Genomic DNA, 20,291 nt, shown 5'->3' on the forward strand with positions numbered 1-20,291 from the left:
GCAGTAGCCATCTCTGTCCATATCGGCACTTCAGCTTTATATCTTCAATTATTTGTCCATACCATGCACAATTCTCCTCACTCGCTTGCACTTCCTTTATGACTTTCATTGCATCCCTTTCCAAAATAGTAGCCTCAAATACCAATTTCCTCACAGAAAGTTATAGCTCTCCAAAGTGCATTTGCTTCAGCCACCACAACATCCTTGACAACATTCCCAGGCATACACGAAGTAGCAATAAAATCTCCTACACCATCTTGGATTATGATCCCTATCCCCATTCTGTGAGTGGATTCCTCAAACCCAGCATCCTAATTCACCTTATAAGGGAGCTGTGTTAGGGCTTGCCATAAAATATTTCGATCCACAGGGGTAGAACCAAAAAATTCGTCTCTGTTTGCACCCTTAGCTAGAATGTACTCCTCCCTATCTGTCGTAGCAGCAATAATTACTTCAGATGGACTTTGAAAAGATTTCTCAAAGATCCAATTGTTTCTTCTTTGCCAAACCTTTCTGAAGATAAAACCCATGTTTTCTAGATCACTTTTCAATAACTTCTGTGATAATTCAGACCAAGTAACAAGAAACAAGAAAATCTTCTTCTCTGCATGTCAGCTTATGTGCTTTACTCATGTTTTCAGACCACACATCAGAGGTGGCCACACAGCTCCATAACACATGACCACTCATTTCCTCCAACTGCTCACATATTGGACATTAACCAGATTCAACAAGCTTCCTTCTAAGCAAATTATATTTAGTAGGCAGACAATTTGTTAGAGCTCTCCATAGAAATACCATAATATAATTAGGTATATTAAGCCTCCACATATTTTTTCAGACCATATTTATCCCATTTCTAGCATATTGCTCCCCTCCATGCTGCCTCTTAATCTCCATTGCAATATAATAAGCACTCTTAACAGAAAAAAGGTCATTCTTAGCAGATCCCTAGTAGAGTTTATCCTCCAAGCTCATTCTGCTCATAGGTATAGTACAAACAATGACAGCCTCTTCTCTATTAAAAGTCACCCTAACCAAATCATGCTTCCAGCAGCCAGTAGCCTCATCAATTAACTAAGCCACGAATGCTTCCCTTCCAAAAATTGAAATAGGCGATTGAACCATGTATGATGAAGGAGTTGGCATCCATTTATCAACTCATATCCTTATATTCTTTCCATTTCCCACTCTCCATCTCATTCCTTCTCTAGCCTCCCACAGACTCCTCCATATAAGAGAGGGTCCTCCACCAAGCTTTGCATCCATAATAAAACAATGTCTATAATATTTCTCTTTCATAATAGTAGCAACTAAAGATTCAGGCTTAATTAGTAATCTCCAAACCTATTTTGCAAGCATAACCTTGTTAAAACAATCAATATCCCTAAACCCGAGCCCTCCATCAAATGTTTGGATCTACTCATACCACTCCATTTCCTCCAATGGATCTTATTGTCATTCTTCAAATGTCCTCACCAGAATTTTGCAAGTAAGGCATAAATCTCATTGCATAACAATCTAGGCAACTTAAAAACACCCATAGCATATGTAGGAAGAGCTTGGAAGACTACTTTTATAAGAACTTCTTTCATTGCTTGTGTTAAGAAGATATTCTTCCAGTTGCCGATTCTTTCCCAAACTCTTTCTCTAATTTCATGAAAAGATTTATATTTAGATCTACCCACAACACTAGGCAGACACAAGTACTTGTCAAAACCACCACAACTCCTTACACCTATTTCTTCTACTAAGTTGTTCCTTGTTTGCTGAGGGGTATTTGAATTGAAAAAAATTGAGGTTTTTTGTTCGTTCAATTTCTGTCCAGAAGCAACTTCATAAGCATAAAAGATACTCTCTAACCGTTGCCACTCTTCTAGTTAGGATTTACAAAACAGAATGCAATCATCAGCCAACATTAAGTAACTAATAGTTGTTCCACCCCTTGCCACTTTCACACCCTTCACCAAACCAGTAATTTCTGCATGCTTAATTAAAGAACTCAGTCCCTTTGCACACAAAAGAAATATGTAAGGAGACAATGGATCTCCTTGCTTAAGTCCTCTTGTTGGAATAATTTTATTCCCTGGTTGACCATTAACAAGAACATCATATTGAACAGAACACACACACTGCATATTCAACTCAACCCAATGATCATGGAATCCAAGTTTCAGCATAACAGCCCTTAAAAACCCCCACTCCACCCTGTCATACGCTTTAGACATATCCAACGTAACTGCCATATTTCCATTCTTCCCTTTTTGTCTATGTTTCATAGAGTGTAAGGTCTCATAAGAAATAATAACATTATCAGTAATCAATCTGCTAGCAATGAAAACACTTTGACTTTGGGAAATGACATTAGGTAAAACCACCTTCAATCTATCAGCAAGAGTTTTGGCAATAAGTTTATAAAATACATTACATAAACTTATTGGTCTAAACTCTCCAACAAGAACTGGACTCTTAACTTTTGGAATCAAAGCCAAAAAAATGAAGTTACGATCTTGGTCCAGTTGTCCCCCATTTAGAAAATTCAAAGCTGCAGTACATACCTTGTCACCAATTAAGCTCCAATACTCTTGATAGAAACAGGCCCCAAACCCATCAAGTCCAGGGGATTTTAAAGGGGCCAGTTGTTTCCAAGCATGCTCCTCATCCTACTTAGTGAATTCATGCAAAAGAAATTGTTCATCTCACTAGTAATCTTCTGCTCCAATCGTTCCACCCCTTTGTTAATATCAGTCTCATTTGGTTCAGTAGAGGTATAAACCTCCTGAAAATGCATCTGGAAAGCCTCCTGAATACCACACTGGTTTGATCTCAGTACAAATTGACCATCTATGATTTCCAGAATTGAATTCTTTTTTTGTCTTTAGGTAGCACAAGCATGAAAAAAACGTGCATTCCTGTCACCACAAGCATACCAACGCCACTTTGCCCTTTGCCTCTACTTCAAATCCTCCTCCTCCAACAATATCCCCACTTCCTTCTATAAAGCTTTAATTCTATCACTGTTGGAGCCACAACCTTCATCCTGTAATCGTTTAAGTACTGTAGATTTTTCTTTAATCACCTTATCCATCTGCATAGTATGTCGTTTACTCCATTGCAGTAAAGAATAACCACATTGTTGTAGAGACGATTGGATTGAACCACCCATTGAGTTCACACATGCTGTTCCATTCCCCCAACTTGCAGCTATAACCTCTTTACACTGCTCTTCCTTGCACCACCAAGCCTCAAATCTAAACAACTTTTTCCTCGACTGATTTCCACTCATAGCTGTTGTGAGTGTCATGATCAAAGGTTTATGATTAGAACACCTTGCCACTAGCCCATCCATAGTAACAGATTGATATAGGTCTCGCCACCTCCTATTTGCAAGGGCCCTATCCAGTCTTTCCTTTGTATAACTACCCTCTCCCTGATTATTGCTCCATGTGAAACCATCCCCCTTATAACCCAAGTCACTCAAATCATTATCAACAACCGCCCTTCTAAAAGCAGCCATCGGAGGTTCTAGTATAGCCCTTCCACCCCATTTTTCTCTTTGTAATAGAATCTCATTAAAATCTCCAATAATGCACCCAGGTTCAGGTCCACCATTAAGTCTAGTCAACAGGTCCCACGAATGTTGTCTTTGTCCCACCTCTGAGTACCCATAGAATCTTGTCAGCTTCCATCTACATTTGATATTCTCATCATAAAGCCACCCACTAATATTTTTTTTTTTGTAAGTAGTTAAGAAGTTCAAAATCAGTTCCATTCTTCCACAACACAGCCAGACCACCACTCCTCCCCACAAGATCCACACCTAAACAACCATCAAATCTAATCTTTCTCTTAATAGCTTCCAACTTGTTAACTTTCAGGTAAGTTTCCATAAGGAAAATTACCTTTGGGCTCTTATCCTTTACTAACATGTAAAGGTCACAAACTGTCCGAGGGTTCCCAAGCCCTCGGCAGTTCCAACTTAAAATCTTCATGGCTCTCGGCAGGGCTATTCCACAGCCTCTGCTGATATAACATGGTGATCATTTGAGTGAGTAATCACAACATCTCCTCTCCTTTTCTTGCTAAGAACCTGGTTCTCCTTCTCATCAATCAGGGATAAGCCATTCCTTTTACCAGCCACACTACCCTTACTATGGTTCAATTTTGATGCAACCTTACCTCGAGCCTGTCTCTTCCATTCCCCTTTAGTCACCAACTTGACTAATGCAGGCATCCTGCTCTTTATTTTCTATCATGTGCAATGGACCCTCTGGTGGACACTTAATAGAGTCAATCATACCCTTGGCCATGTCTTTACTATTAAAAGTAACCTGTCTCACCTCCTCAGTCTGCGGTTGGCCCACAACAACCCAAGAATTCGACTCCAAACCCTCCCCTCTTTTAGCTATGTTTTCCTCAACTTCAGTAACCGTAATTGGAGTTTGAATAATTCCCCCCTTATCCCCCTCCCTCAAACGTGCCTTAACAGCTCCCGTATCCACCTCCATAACATTATCTATCCTTACTCTCTCGGGATCTTTAGTAACTAATCCCGCCGCCATACCAACCTACTCACCACCATACTCCGATGACACAGTAGTGGAAATCGCCTGTAAGACCTTCCACCCTCTTCCTCAAACTCCTTTCTGCGATCAGTACTCGATTCACTAGGAGTAGGTTGGGATCTGAACCTCCCCCTTTTTATACCAGAATCTGCTCGCAGCCAGGATCCATACTGAGTTTCTCCCTTGCTAAGTTTTGCACTCCCTTTAGTCTGAGTACAGCCTTGATCACCATGACAAAACAAACCGCAATTGAGGCAAATTCTGGGTAACTTCTTGTATCTAATTGGCACCCACATACACTTAGAACCAACCTTAATAGTTCTACGTTGTGCTATTGCCTTCTGTAAGTCCAAATTCACTCGAACCCGAAGGTATCTACCCCATCCAGTTCCTCATCCGAGACATCCACATCAACTACGTCCCCCAGTGTATTGCCAATCAATTCCCAATACCTTTGATTCATGCAACATAAAGGTAAATTGTGGAGTTGAACCCAAAATAATTCAGAATTAAACTCCATAGCATGTGGTTGTATCAGACTGTCAAGATTCTTCAAAACAAACAGGTTAGTATCAAATAACCATGGTTGTCCAGCCATAACCTTCATACAATCACCCGGATTGGCAAAGGAGATAACAAAAGTATTAGCCCGCAATTCTACAAACTCCACAACCTTATTCACTTTCTAAATTTTGAGCATTGTTGATTTGACAACCTCTTTACTCAAAAACCGATCTGATAACACCTTGCCAACCACATTTCGATTCTCTCTCTCCTTCAAACCATCCCATTTATCCTTCTGAATGCAAATCTCCTGTTGTTCCTCCTCGTTCAGTTTCAACTTAGTCCAAACCTCTTCAAGTTCCTCCATCGCTCACCTTCTCCCTCAATGACATTATTTTGCTTGAAATAAACAGACAAGACAGCGCTGTACTCACCTCTACCCAGTGGGAGTAGAGAGACTTGCCACTTCACCCCTTTCAATCAATTACGAGCAAAAGAGAGAAGAATCCAAAAGAAATCTAACAGAAAAATATTTTCCGTTGAACGTATGTTAGACGTTCAGACTTTCAATATCAGAAAGGGACATTGGTTGACAATCGAACTATATAATATATATGCAAGCCTTGCAGACCCTTTGTAAAAAATAGATTCCATTTTTTTTTTTTTTTTTGGCATTTTTCATGTTAAAAAATCTATTTTTTTTTTGGCTTTTATATATATATATATATATATTTATAATAAGACTTCTTCATTAAGACAAAAGCATAACAAATTAATTTGTTTATCAAGCTAAATAACTGATGAAATAACATCCGGAAATGATTCCCACCAAACATTGAGATCATTCACATGCGCCCATGCCAAGCATACTTTTGCTAATCTGTGTGCCCCTTCATTCCCCCCATGCGCCCTATGTTTGGGGAAATATAGGATTCATTGGATAAGACAAGTCATGTGGGGATATATTTTGAAAACAAAATATTATACAATAAAATGAAGTTTACCGGTTGATTAAAATAAATTTAAGCACTCTATATATTACCAACCTAAATTTTCTCGAAGATGCATGAGAAAATTGAAGAGAAAGTTGAAGATCACGTGCAAATAAATATATAGTACCAGATCATATTATCTTCATTTCTTTACCCAACTGAGGCAATTATATAGATAGATTTTCTTTTGTTTTCTTAATTTTCTTGCAGTATATTGATACAATACCTCCTTGTTGGCTTAAAAAATTAGTGGCCTGTAATATTAATTATTTCTCCCCAGTAATTCTATTTTATCATTTATTATCATTCCAGATGATCATTTCCTGTTCAGCAAATTTATTATCAGTTAAATTCTATTCAAGATCATGCATGATGACTTTTGATCGAATATATATACATATACATACATATATATGATATGATATTTGGTCTATCTGTTTTGTTAAGACAAATAAATATAATAATTAAATTTACATATTTACCTTTGTTTTGACTATGAACTTCATCTTCAAAACAATAAAGATATGCATGCAAGTTCAAGAATTCATGATCGGATTCTTGAACCCTAAACCTCCTCCATCATGTAAGAGATAAAAATCGAATACAAATTTTATTTTATTCTACATTCTTTGGATGAGTAGCAAATATCGATCATGACATGAACATATCATCATCAATCCTGGCGCTCTGATCCTTAACTTCGATTTGATTCTCTTCATGATGATCATCATCATCACTACTTTTTTATGCAGAAGAATTGTTTTTGGAGGAATAGGTAGGGCCACCAATGACAGCATCATCAGGAATGTATTTGCCCCAAAACCAGTGTGCTTTCCACACTCTGTTCATCTCTTCAATTGGGACATTCTTGGTCTCGGGAAGGAAGAAGTAAATGAAAATAGTCATAATGATCACAAAACCGGCGAACAAGTAGAAGAGACCAAACTTCATGTGGCAAAGCAGGGAGAGGAAACCTTGAGCAATGATAAAGGTAAACAACATGTTAACAGAGACATTAATGGCTTGTCCTGCTGATCGGACCTCTAGAGGACAGATTTCGCTGGGAACAAGCCACCCCAATGGTCCCCACGACCATGCAAATGCAGCTACATAAGCACAAATTAAGAACAACACGAAATCGGCTTCACCGCTGGATAACACTGCTTCTCCACTGACCCCAAACTTCAACCCAATCATCGTTCCCACACCGATCTGCAATTAATGCAAAACAAACATGAGTTTTATTGAGTATGTTTATAAAGAATTTTCTTTTATAACCGGTTTTATAAGATAGTTAGTCCATGAATTTCTATCCATCCAGCCTACAAATCTCGTGCGTGGATGCCTTTGTTTGAAAAAAAAAAAACAAACAAACAAACTTGCACGTACCTGAGTTTGGTACCGATCATTATCGTTAAGATATATAGTTTAATTTACTAACCTGGCAAAGAATCATTTGCACTCCACCTTCAAGAAACAGTGCCCTTCTTCCAACCTTGTCGACAGAGTAGATAGAAACAACAGTGGCAACAACATTAACAGTCCCGGTGATGACAGCAGACATAAGTGAAGCTTTTTGACCGAAACCCAAAGTCATAAAAAGAACAGGTGCATAAAACATGATGACGTTGATGCCGGTAACCTGTTGGAAGAATGGAATAAGCGTGCACATGACGAGTTGTGGCCTATATCTGGGTTCCAAGATTGTCCTCCATGGATGTTCGACTCTCTTTGCTGCCTCAGTAGCATCGATAAGGTCTTGGAACTCTTCTTCAACGTCGTCTGTGCCACGGATTCTTTGTAACATTTTTTTGGACTTCTCGGTATGACCCCTCTCGAGAATGGAATTGGGAGTGTCGGGTAGGAAGATAGATCCAACGGTCATAATGATCGCAGGGACGGCAGCAAGACCTAGAGAAATTCTCCAACCCCATCCACCTTCAATCTTTGATGAGCCATAGTTAACGAGATTCGCAACTACAATACCGATCGTAATGGCCATTTGAAATCCAATGTTGAGTGCTCCTCTAATCTTTGCCGGTGCCATTTCCGAGAGGTAAACGGGAACCGACTGCCATTGATAACATCTAAATTGTCAAGTTATATGCATATATATTGGTTAATGGAGTACGTATTCATTCATTCACATGCATGCACTACCTGATTGGCAAATCCAACACCAACACCAAGCAATAAACGTCCAACGATAAGCATTATTATGTTGGTAGCAAAACCGTTGAGAAGAGCTCCGACGAGAAAAACAAGACCTCCGAAACACATGGAGGTTTTCCGGCCAAAAATCCTCGTAATTACAGAGGCAAAGAAAGACGCAACCAGGGCCGCAAGGTATAGGGAAGAGGTGAACAATGTTAGGAGATGGTTGTCGTACTTACAGTACGCGTTTTCATTAACATCATGTGACTTTTTGTATGTTGCTGGGAAGAACTCCTTCAAGAATGATGGCATTCCAGTCACCCCTCCTGTGTGATTGAAACCCAAAAATTGAGAAACGAATCATTTTCTAAGCATAAAACATGAATCAATGGAAGTATATATCCAAACCTGATATTCCAATGTCATAACCGAAGATGAGACCGCCAGTTGCAGCAACCAAACAGGTAATCACCACGAAGGCGGTGATTTGACCGGCATAGTTCCTCCCACCATCTTGGGCAACAAAACCTCCTCCAGCCATCTTTCAAAAGATGTTTAATTCGAAATTTCAAAAACCCTTGAATCCAGTACCAACAGAGATCGTTGCCTTAGTAGATCAGTTCCCAGTCACATGCCGCCTTGAATATATAATATCATCCCCAGCCCCATGTTTCAACCTTCTTCCCTTAGTCTGATCCCAAAGCAAGTTCGGGTTTATAACAACGATTTTTACCTGTGTTTTAGCCATTCAAAGGACGTTGAAGCAACCAACTTTTGTTATAAAAATAGGCTTTATCTCCCTCTATTTCTTTGCCTAATTCATTTACAGCCTCATGCATGTTGAATTTGAATATTTCTTTGGATAAATTGCCTTAATTAGAACCCACCAACTTGATCTAAATTTGGCAATAAAAACCCATACATACATGGATATATGTAATTAAATCTTATCTTTATGTAATCTTGATCAAATTAGAAAATGATCTAGAACTAGTAGTTATTATGAAACAACATATATAAACGAATTAAGTTGAATCAATTTCCGATTTTCAATGGATATAATTAATTATCAAAGACATTAGTCATGATGTAATCTTGTTGGATAAAAATAATTAATGGTCAAGAGCGAGTCTTGGCTCTAAACCTCATGTGGTATTCAGTACTTGTCAATTCATTAATGACTAAGTCCTGATCATAATTTAGTTGGATTAATTCAATGGATATAATCCTCCAAGAATCAAACTTTCAAAAATAGGGTTTTTTTTTTTAATTATCAATTGAATTAGATAGATGAGTAATGCTGCGTACAGTCATGAAATGTGCAAATGTCATGCAGCCGTTTTGAAAAAAAATAAGATTTATTATTAAAAAATTAATTTTTTTTTCATATGAATCTTGTATTTATTCATTTTTTTTTAAAATGGATTATACAGTACTTATATATTCATAACTGTAATTATTAATTATCTAGATAGATATATGGTTCAATTTTAAAGAAATAGACACATGATCATATAGCCTCTACGACATTTAATGTTACCCGTGTGAAATTTTTTAATATTTTGTTTATCTCTCTTTATATTGGATCATTCATTATAAACAGACAAGTTAGAATTTTCGACAACTTCACAAATTAATCTGCCTTTTTGGACAAACAGTGATGTGGTGAAAAGAAACACTTACAAGTTACAAATAAAAAAAAAAAAAAAGGAGAATAATGAATTCACCATCTAAAATAAAATAAAGTATCAAGTCCAAAGTCACTGGATATATCCTATTAAAGATCGAAATAGCAACATCAACTTAAATAAGTGTTGTGTTCAATAACAATGCTTCTTATTAAAGTTCTTTGGAAGATCCAGGCAGTCATGAGTGAACTTTCTTAATTTTTGGGAGCACGATGAGAGAAAGAGGGATTTAGGACCTGATTGGATAATGAGATAGATAAGATAGTTTGAGATGAAAGTTAAAAATTGAATAAAATATTGTTAAAATATTATTTTTTAATATTATTATCGTTTTGAAATTTGAAAATATTAAATTGTTTATTATATTTTGTTTAGAAATTTAAAAAAATTATAATGATAGAATGACATTGATTGAGAGTATTTCTCCATCCAAACGACTCAAAATGGATTCACTTTTTGCAAGAAGGCATGTCCGAAACTTGTTTATTTTTAAGTCCGATAAATTTTAGTACTAACTTGAGTTGGAGGAGTTCCTACAATGGAGGTCATTTCTCTACCTGAACTTCAAATTGTGAAATTTATAGTTTTTTGAGTTATGTGAAAGCGTAGATTATAGTAGATATAAAATCGATTATTTGCGAGGACCCAAGAAATCACAATTTTGCATCATGTTTCAACTCGCTCAAAACAAATTGGTCACTCGTAATTACTACTATTTTCGGCATCATCATTTTTTATGAGAATAAGACCTCGTTTGGATTCGAAAAATATTTTATCTCATCTTATCATTACAACTTTTTCAAATTCTCATACAAAACATAATAAACAATTCAGCTTTTTTAAATTTCAAAACAATAATAATATTAAAAAATAATATTCTAACAATATCTTTTCAACTTTTATCTAAAACCATCTCATCTCATCTTATCTCCGAATCCAAACCAGTCCTAAGTTGTTATTTGTTGCAATTTCTTACAAGTGCCACCTGAACTTGTAATTTACTTGATGCAAAGAGGTTCTTGTATCAGCCGAAGGCCCTCTTGTTTTCAGTTCCAACTACTTTGCCAAGTGCAATCAGTTCCTGAAATAATTAAACCATATCTTAAGTGAAGGTAATTCATTTCCCCCCTCCCCCCAAAAAATAAAATAAAAAATAAAAGAAAATAAAAAGCTCCCCCAAAGCACTAGGATTAGTTTACCTTGCAGGAGAGCTCGCAGGGATCGGCCTCCTCCCATATGTCCTGCAAAAGTCTATGTAAGATGGATTGAGGTTGAGCAGATGAAAACAAAACAGAACATAAACAAAAATAGTGGTAATAACAAATAAATATTGCAAAATTTAGAGTAATGGTCCCCAGAAAGTAAGCTTCAACGGAAACGTTGCAAACAACATGAAAACCAACATACTAATTTAACTAACAGAAGCCATAAGGGACAGAAAACCAGGACTGAAACCTTAAAATTGACCTAGTATGGATAAATGACCAAAGAGTGATTTTCTGAAATGAAAAGAGAACTTCATACGGAGTACAATAAGAAAAGAACTAACACAATGCACACGCGCATGCCATTCAAGAAAGATAACATGTCAAGCATACTATGGTCATCACAACAAAAGAACTAACACAAAACTATTAATTAACACAGAATAGAAAGAAATTTTCTTTTTCCATCTTAAACATTGTAGTAAGAATATGTGGACACTTTTGTGATTAAGTTGAGAGACCAGCTACTTATAACACCCCAAGTGTAACACCCGCATAACACCATTGCCATGGCAAGCATTGATATCTGTACATCAAACATTAAAAAAATGATTGACTAGCGCCACAGCTGTTACACTTGGAGTTGCATCTCATTGAAGGTGGCTCACCCACAGCAGAGTAAAGCATTTCATACCAGCTTCACTTGGCATTGGGATCTATGCATACCTAAGTGCCCTTTTAATGCCTCTTGAGCAGATAATTTGCTCTTATACCTCTTCATCAAATCATTGCAATATAGTACGAGCCTAGAACAGGAATCACGTTAACAAACACCACTAGTGCTATTACTGTCATTGTTATTATTATTATCATTATGATTATGTGGAGGGGAGAAGAGAGAGAGTTATATTGTAAACAATTGTAGTCTATATATAGTAAGGAAATAATATATTTGAGAATAGAATAAGATCTGACTAGAAATGACTTCACTTGATTAAATCTATATTAATTAATGAGGGGGAAAAAGAAGGTTTTTTTCTTTCGTAGGTGGGGGGAGAAAATGCTTGTAAATAGCAACAACTTTAGAAACCATTTGTCAAAGAATTTGATAAGTTACCGAAGATACTAATAAAAAATGAAGGTAATACACAAATCAAACAGTACATTCTACTGCTTCATTCTCTTTATGAACAGACAAACATATCTCTATAACCATAAACAGTCTATTTTCAACCTGGAGAAATAGGAATAACTATGAACAAGACAGCAAATACCTCAACTACTTGAATGAAAAACATTCTTCAAGTTTACAAACTAATAGATAGGAATTCTTTGCCAATAGGCCGCATTGTAATGACTATCAAAGAGCCCTTTCCCACACGTTAACCTATCTACCACTTGAATTAAGTAAGAGCATATTGAAATTTGATAAGATCAATGCTACTCTTCATCCCAAATTAGATGTGTTAGTGGGGCAAACAAAATTTAGGATGAAGAATGCATTTCTCATTATTTCATAATCTTAAAGTTGCCCTTAGTTTCCTTTTATTGCATTTACTAGGTATTGAAACAATCATAGAAGCCAATTTGTGCATTCAGATGCAATCCTAACTACAATGTCTGATGCATACAAATGGGTGACCCAAATCGTGATGTGTGATTACCCCTGTGTACATACTTTGCCTTTAAGACATGACAATCTTACAGTTGGACAAGTACTAGTAGGACAAGTGATTCAACATTGACAGGCCATTGCATGAATAGTCAAACTAAATAAATTATAGAATTTGAAAATAGATTTTATTAATGTTATACAGATTGGTTGCGGGTTTCACAGGATGACCCAATATTGACCTGTTTTTCGGATCAACCCATTTTCCTAAACCCGCTTATTTCATGTTGTGTTTGTGTTGAGTTGGGTTCACAGGTCATGTCCTATATTGCCACCACGGGGGTTATAGTTTACAAGTATATTTTGTTTCTTTCCCTTTTCCCCCTGAATATTGTGTGTCTTCATATGCAGAGAAAGAGAAAAGCTCCATCACTGGGTTTTTCATCCACTGCTAAAACCAATAACTACCTAATTTGATGGATTGTCTTCAGTTTAAATAGAAAGAGAATAAAGGCCAAAGTTCAAGATTTCTATTCCCTTCTAGAAAACTAAATCCTATACAACTAATGGATTGAAAAATTAAGAATAATGAATTATTAGGTATGTGGTCCTTACCAATTCCTATCACAACAGGGAAAAAGAACCAACAGAGTTTTCCAATAGTGAAAATACCTCACTCGGTGATGTCAGAGATCATCAATCTCAGAGGTAGTTGATAATGAGAAACATTGCTCCCTGTGTTGTTGAAACTAATCCACATCCACGACAAGAAAGACATGTTTCTATAACCTGTGCACCCCACTTCTACCCTAAAGATTTCCTTGAGCTTGTGCGCATGATCTTATTGATTTGTGATCAAATGATGAGTTGGTAATGAGTTACACTCAACCTTCATTTTCCACATCTGGGCAAAAGATTCCAGCAATTCTACCCTCAGCAATGAGATTTTTAACATCTGAGGAAGTGGTGGCATCTTCTGACAACTTCAGCACTGCATCTCTGAAAATCAGATAGTTCTTATCTTGTGGTTCTGGAAAGTTCCCTTTGCCAACCATCTCCTTTAAAATTTCCAAAGCCAAAGGCAGGTGAAAATTAGATGCAAAACTACTTATTAATGCGACATAGACAAATGTGTCAGGTTTCATTTCCTTCTCTTCCATCTCACGGAGATACACAAGTGCTGGATCGGGCCTACCACACTTGCAAAGACCATGAATGAGGGCCATGAAAGCAATTCTGTTTGGGGCACACCCTCTTCTTCCCATTTCATTCCAAAGCACCAGTGCATCATCAGGTTTTCCAGCATTTAATAACCCATCCACTAAAGTTGTATAAGTGATGACATTGGGTGCTCTGTCTTCAGTAAACATCCTTGAGAGGCAAAGCATGGCTTGATCAACGTTGCCATTTTTGCACCATCCATCTATTAGGAGATTGTAGGTAACAACTGAGGGAACAAGCCCTTTGATCACCATGTCATTCAATATACCTTCAGCTTCTGAAACTCTTTTTGCTTTACACAGCCCACCTATCAATATATTATATGCAATTACATCAGGACGATATTTAAGAGAACATATGTCATGGAAGAGCTCCAAAGCTTGATCCAATTCTTGAATCTTGATCAAGCCATCTAAGGCTGCAGAATAGGCAATTATATCAGGAAGGAAACCTTCTTGAACCACGTTAGAAAGAAATTTTAAAGCTTCTACAGCTCTCCCATGTTTGCACAGTCCTTTTACAAGTAAGCTCAAATGTTTTGTCCATGGTTCATGCCCATGAGCACGCATCTCCCTCAGCATATCAAGGGCTGCTGCAACATCCTCTCTTTTGCATATGCACCCAAAAATACAGTTGTGGATAAAATGGGTTGGTTCAAATCCTGACACCTTCATCTCTGAAAGAAGCTCGTAACTTTCTACCAGTCTATTTGAATTGCACAGAGCATCAATTAGGTTACTATAGAGTAAAATATTTGGTTCATAACCGATGTGTTTCATATCATGGAAAACGCTAAGTGCTAAATCCAACTTACCAGTCTTGAGTAGACCATTAATGACAATAATAAAAGATGTGGTGTTAGGGCGAATGGCTTTATTAACCCTTAGGCATTTATATTCCTCAATCTCAGTAGCAGATTGATCTCCCATCATCACCTGGAGAAAGAGAAGAGCTTTATCCAGTGAGCAATTATTGACAAGACAATTCAGAAAAGAATTGTAAAGCAAAATCATATCTTCCTCGTTATCTTCTTGCCCTTCTGAAAGAAATCGGATCATTTCCCTCTCTTCAGAGGAAGATGTCATAAGCTTTGTAATTATTCCAACATCGGGATGAATTCCCATCTTCTTCATTTCTGAATACAAACATAATGCTTTCTTCATCTCTTTATTTTCACAGAGTCCTCCTATCAGCACATCATATACCGAAACATCAGCATTGAATCCTGATTGCCGCATTTTATCAAATAATTGAATGGCCTTATCCACTCTGGATTCCCTGACAAACCCATGAATCAAAACGCAAAAGGTCTTTTGATTCAATCTCATATTATGACGTTCCATTCTTTCAATCAACTCAAAGGCCTTATCTACCTCACCCCACTTGCTAAAATTCAAAACTAAGATAGAGAACACGTGTTCATCAAGCCATCCCTGCTCAATCATATCATTGAACACGCTCAACGCTTTTTCAAACTTCCCGGCATTGCAATAAACTTGCAACACCGGGGTCAAGGTGTACTTGTCAAATTTCCAACCATAATCTTGCATCTCTTTCAATCTCATTTCAATCAAATCAATTGATTTAGACTTACATATAGCCTCTAACAAGCAATTATAGCTATATTTGTTAGGAATGCAAAGACCCATCATTCTAACTTGATCAAACAAGACGTCAGCTTCTTCAATTAGACCCACTCTGCCCAAACACCTTACTAGATATCCCAAAGCTCCCGGAGTGATGGAACATCGAGAGTTTACAATATCCACGGCCATGGCTCTCAGTGAGTCGATTTTTTTAGCATGTGATAGGATAGTGGCCATCACATTGTAAGTATAACAGTTATGCTTGTACCCAGATTGATTCGAAGCCCAAGTAAAAAATACATGAGCTATTTTCCAACTCTTTAGGCCAGTTAGCACACTCTCAACCACTTGGGTGGTCAGTCTTGGCGCTAGATTCTCGAGTTCAGGATCGTCCGGGGAAAAGGGTCGCTTGGTGAAGATTGAAATTAGGCCATCGGTGATGCAGGTGAGGTCCGAAGGAAAAGACGCGTTATTGCGGGCTTTGGTGCACAGGGGTCTTTGGGAATGCGAAGCGTAAGAGAGGGTTTCAGTGAAGAAAAGTGAAACCAGAGCATAATAAGGTCTGATGGGTTTAACTGATCTGCAAAGATTTCTATGGTGTAGTTTGATTTTTGCCGGTGCCATAAGTTTGGAAAGCACGATAACACTTTCGCTACGGTCGTTGATATAACTCGTGTAAATACACCCCTCGACTCTGTGAGATAGGGCCTGAGCTCGGCGGTGAGAACTTTGGGTAGTGGCTATCGAACGGAGACGTCGGTGTAATTTTTGGGTCGGTGGTTATTTTGGGATCGTGTGACCATGGAGTGCCGAGAGATGGGTGGTGCGACACTGGTGGGTGGCGCGACACTGGTGGGTGGCGGTGAGGGTGATGACGGTTTGGTGAGGGGAATTGTGTCGGGAGCAGAGGGTGGGGTCGAGAGAGATTAGGGCTCGGTGTTGGGAGGGGTATTCGGTTGGGAAGTGTTTGATTCCGGTTGGGCTAACAGGTTAGGGCTGCTAAGGGTTGGCCCAACAAGGTTGGGTGATTCAGCAGTGGGTTGGACAGGTGCACCTGCTACACGGGCTGAAGATGAACGAATGAGCTTTTACTAGAGGAATGGAGACAGCAGCATGAGCTAAAGGTAGGGGTGAGCAATGAGCACCAACTTAGTCGAAGTTGGATTCTCTTAAATCTGATTTTGAATTTAATTTATTGGATTTTAAATCTGAACTTCGAATTTGACTTGTATAGATTTCGATTCGACTCTGACTTGTCGGAATGGAATTGGATTTGAACTTTTATTTTGAATTTTTTTTTTAACTTCATATTTAACCCATTTTGAAAAAGAATTTTTTGTGGCATTTCAAATTTCATTTTTTCCAAAAATTATAAATATTAAAACTAAATAATTCACTGCTAATTTACTTCTATACTAATGTCTAATTACATGTTATCATACTATAGTATTACATGTTATTATATTATGAAAAATGCTAAAGGCAACCGACTAGGGAAACCGGGGGGTAATCTCCACCTACGTGGCATAAATAAACACTACCGTTTCATGCTTTAGTCCAAAACAAATACCATGGAGAAGGGAAATGTCTAAAGTAAACAAGAAAATATTACAGTGAGGAGTGATAAGGCTTAGAAAACAAACCAACTTGCAAAAAAGTAAAAGAAGTATAACTAGGAAGAACCTGTACAGAGGAATCAGGCAGAGGCCTTGGGGTTGAAAGAGCGAGGGAGATTTGCCAAGCTACACCAACTTGCTCCAGCTCCACTAGTTACATCACCACCAGTTGAAAGAGGGAGGGGGCGAATGAGTTCAAGTTGAAAGAGTGATTCTCGAGCTTGGAATCGTTCTTGGGTTTGGTTCCAGAGTAGCTTAGTTTGCAGAATGGAGGTGGTGAGTTCGATGCGGTGGACCTTTGGCTACTGAACGACCTGGTAACCCTTGAGAATTATATATAGACCCTTGAGAATTAAATTGTTCAATCATGTTTTGGCAGATCGAATATATATCTTTCATGGCCGCCCACCTTACTGCATATTTTTCTTCTCAAGCCTTAAAAATTAGATCCAGCCAGCCACTATTGCTCAATTCTAATAGCTATATCTATCCATGATTGTTCTTATTTTTTTCAAGATCAAGTAAGAAATACTAACCCCCGACCCACATGATGAACTTAAAGAGAATCAACACATCATAACTACTTAACCATTAATTCAAATAGGTTGATCAGCAAGCAAAATCATCACAGACAACAAGAAGAGGGGGCCGGGGGTATGGTGAAACCGATTCCCTTGAGACCTTGGTTGATGAAGCGGTGAAGAAGAAACTGCAATTCAGTCTTCCAAGAAACGGTGTCGTTTCCATTTAATGCCACGTGGGACACGATTACGCCACGGTTCACCCTGCGGTTGCCTCCAATAGAACTGTTATATTATACTAGTGTCTAACTTATTATTCTACACTAGACTTATTTCTAGTATCTAATTATTTTAGTATTATGTGTTATTAATTTATTATACTAAACTTATTAGTTATTTTTATACTAGTATCTAATTTATTTCTATACAAGATTTATACTATAGTGTCTAATTACATGTTATTATACTTTAGTAAATTAGTATATGTATTATTAACTTATTATACTAGACTTATTTAAATACTTGTAAACTTATTCCTATACTTGATTATGTATGGTTGTAATGCTATGTTATTTACATATACTAAACCATCATTAGTCTATTTATATTATAGTATAAATATATTATTTTATAATTAGCTCATACTAGTATATTATTGAATTTAACTATTTAAGTTCTAGTTATTAACTTATTACAGAGTCGGATTTTTGCTCAGCCCTAACCAGATGTGTACTAGTGTGAGATTGAGATTGAGCTTGGGACTGAAAGGGGTATATCAACTCTTGAAAAATCACATCTCGTGAAATGATGATTTTTCCAATATGTGGATTATAACATTTATAGCCCTTATGTTGAAGATTATAGCCAAGGAAAATACAACAAGTGGAATGGGGTTGAAGTTTATGCTTATTATATGGACGAAGATTAGAGGAACAAGTATAACCAAAAAACCTTAAAAAAAATAGTCAGGGGGACAATGGAATAACACTTGAAACAATGATTTTTGCTGCAAAAGAGGAGTGGGGAGGCAGTTATGAGATAGAATGCAGTGTGGAAAGCCTCGTCCCAAAAATAAAAGGGAACGTGATTGTGATGAAGTAGAGCGAGCCACATTTCAACTATATGTCGGTGTTTATGTTCAATTGTCCCATTTTGTTGATGTGTGTGCAGGTAAGATAGCAATGATGGATACTAAGGAAAGCGAGTATCTTTATTAATGGGTGGAACTCACCACCCCAATTAGATTGAAAGGATTTAATTTTGCAATTAAATAAATGTTCTACATGAACTTGAAATTGAATAAAAACACTAGCAACATAGTTTTTGCATGAAATGGGATGGAGTCAAGTATAGCAACAACATAAATCCAAAAATGTAACATAATAGTAAAAGCTGTTGTTAGAAATAATTGGTGAAGGACCCCAAACATCACTTAATATTAACTCAAGTGGGGCAAAAGCCTGCATACAATTTGACGAAAATGACAACTGTTTACCTTTAGAGCTAAGACACACTGAACACAGAAAATTGAGACAATATATGACTAACGACACTAAAAGCTCGATGACCAATTCTTGAGTGTAATTGAGAGATAGAGTTACGTTCTGCAACAAAGGCAGTGGGTGGACTAGCGTCATTAGAAGTAGAAAGGGTGTAAAGTCCATGTCTACTCAGCCCGCACAACAAAGTTTTTCCCATGGCTTGATCCTTCATAAAAAAATTAATGGGGATGAAATTAAAAAAAAAATATTAGTGTCAACGGTGGATTTTTGAATGGAGAATAAGTTTTTTTGTTATGTGAGGAACATGAAGAACATTCTTTAAAGGAAATGAAATATTGGGGGTAGATAAACGAGTTGTAGCAAAGTGTCTAATAGGTAAACCTAATCCATTATCGATACGAATTTGTTCAGATCTAGTGTACTCCTTAGACTTGATATTTAGGTTGGCAAGATCCGATATAAGATGATGGAGCGGTGAAATAAACCTAGTTAACAAACGGAGAATAACTTAGCAAAACTCATTGAAGCGAGCGGTGTGGTCGATACGGTTGCATACTTGACAGATGGGCCTTGGTGTTGAGAACTTGGAAAGGGGTCCTCGACCACACCCCTGCCTCAATTGGGTCGATTGTAACTAGGGTTTGTCCCATGACCTGCAGAAGGTGAAAAATGACCACTACAAACACCTCTAATATGAGATGTCATGTTTGCATCAATAAGGGATAGACCCACATAAGGTGGTGATGTTACAAGCGAAGCTCATGGGTGAGCATGTAGCCGTAGAGGTCTCCCAACGATATCGAATCTACATAGGTTGTCATGGACATCACAAACGAATCATATTCCCGACAAGGCCAACTAATAAGAAAGAAACAAGCTCAAACTCATTCTAGGGTTGATATTTAGTGGCAAAGGTGTAGCTAAGGTAGTGAATTTGTAAAAATAATATGTGATTGAGGTGCTCTCTTTCTTTAGTGTAGCAAGCTGCTAGTGTAGGTTCATGGAACGTTTCTGAGATGTAGAAGTAAACATACACTCAAGGGTTGTCCATACCTGTTAAGAAGTAGAACATTTGGTAACATGGGTGAGGATTGTTTCAGAGAGAGAAGAATTCAAGGTACTGAG

The 20,291-nt window shown here is 37.4% G+C and overlaps 2 protein-coding genes across 3 annotated transcripts; both read right to left on the minus strand.

Annotated features, from left to right (window-relative positions):
* Positions 1 to 6,388: 6,388 nt before the first annotated feature.
* LOC108998113 (sugar transport protein 10-like) lies at positions 6,389 to 8,968 on the minus strand. Its single transcript, XM_018974562.2, has 4 exons — positions 8,624 to 8,968; positions 8,222 to 8,541; positions 7,503 to 8,132; positions 6,389 to 7,273 (listed from the first exon to the last, which is right to left on the minus strand). The coding sequence occupies exons 1-4, from the start codon at positions 8,754 to 8,756 to the stop codon at positions 6,806 to 6,808; spliced, it is 1,551 nt and encodes a 516-aa protein (XP_018830107.1). The 5' UTR covers positions 8,757 to 8,968; the 3' UTR covers positions 6,389 to 6,805.
* Positions 8,969 to 10,820: 1,852 nt separating this feature from the next.
* LOC108998111 (putative pentatricopeptide repeat-containing protein At5g08310, mitochondrial) lies at positions 10,821 to 16,443 on the minus strand. Of its 2 annotated transcripts, none has more exons than XM_018974559.2 (3): positions 13,393 to 16,443; positions 11,103 to 11,144; positions 10,821 to 10,984 (listed from the first exon to the last, which is right to left on the minus strand). In XM_018974559.2, the coding sequence occupies exon 1, from the start codon at positions 16,149 to 16,151 to the stop codon at positions 13,605 to 13,607; it is 2,547 nt and encodes an 848-aa protein (XP_018830104.2). In that variant the 5' UTR covers positions 16,152 to 16,443; the 3' UTR covers positions 10,821 to 10,984; positions 11,103 to 11,144; positions 13,393 to 13,604. The 2 variants fall into 2 exon arrangements, with proteins under 2 accessions (XP_018830104.2, XP_018830105.2); XM_018974560.2 differs by having other exon boundaries at positions 11,103 to 11,154.
* Between the last annotated feature and the right edge of the window lie 3,848 nt (positions 16,444 to 20,291).

This window comes from Juglans regia, chromosome 16 (genome assembly GCF_001411555.2).
Source record: "Juglans regia cultivar Chandler chromosome 16, Walnut 2.0, whole genome shotgun sequence".
Classification (NCBI taxonomy): domain Eukaryota; kingdom Viridiplantae; phylum Streptophyta; class Magnoliopsida; order Fagales; family Juglandaceae; genus Juglans; species Juglans regia.

Excerpts from the sequence above, each read along its gene's own strand:
- LOC108998113 (XM_018974562.2), bottom strand. The coding sequence starts at position 8,756 with ATGGCTGGAGGAGGTTTTGTTGCCCAAGATGGTGGGAGGAACTATGCC. Across the intron at positions 8,542-8,623 it reads TTATGACATTGGAATATCAG|GAGGGGTGACTGGAATGCCA; the intron begins GTTTGGATATAT and ends TCAATCACACAG. Across the intron at positions 8,133-8,221 it reads GTGTTGGATTTGCCAATCAG|TCGGTTCCCGTTTACCTCTC; the intron begins GTAGTGCATGCA and ends TATCAATGGCAG.
- LOC108998111 (XM_018974559.2), bottom strand. The coding sequence starts at position 16,151 with ATGGCACCGGCAAAAATCAAACTACACCATAGAAATCTTTGCAGATCA.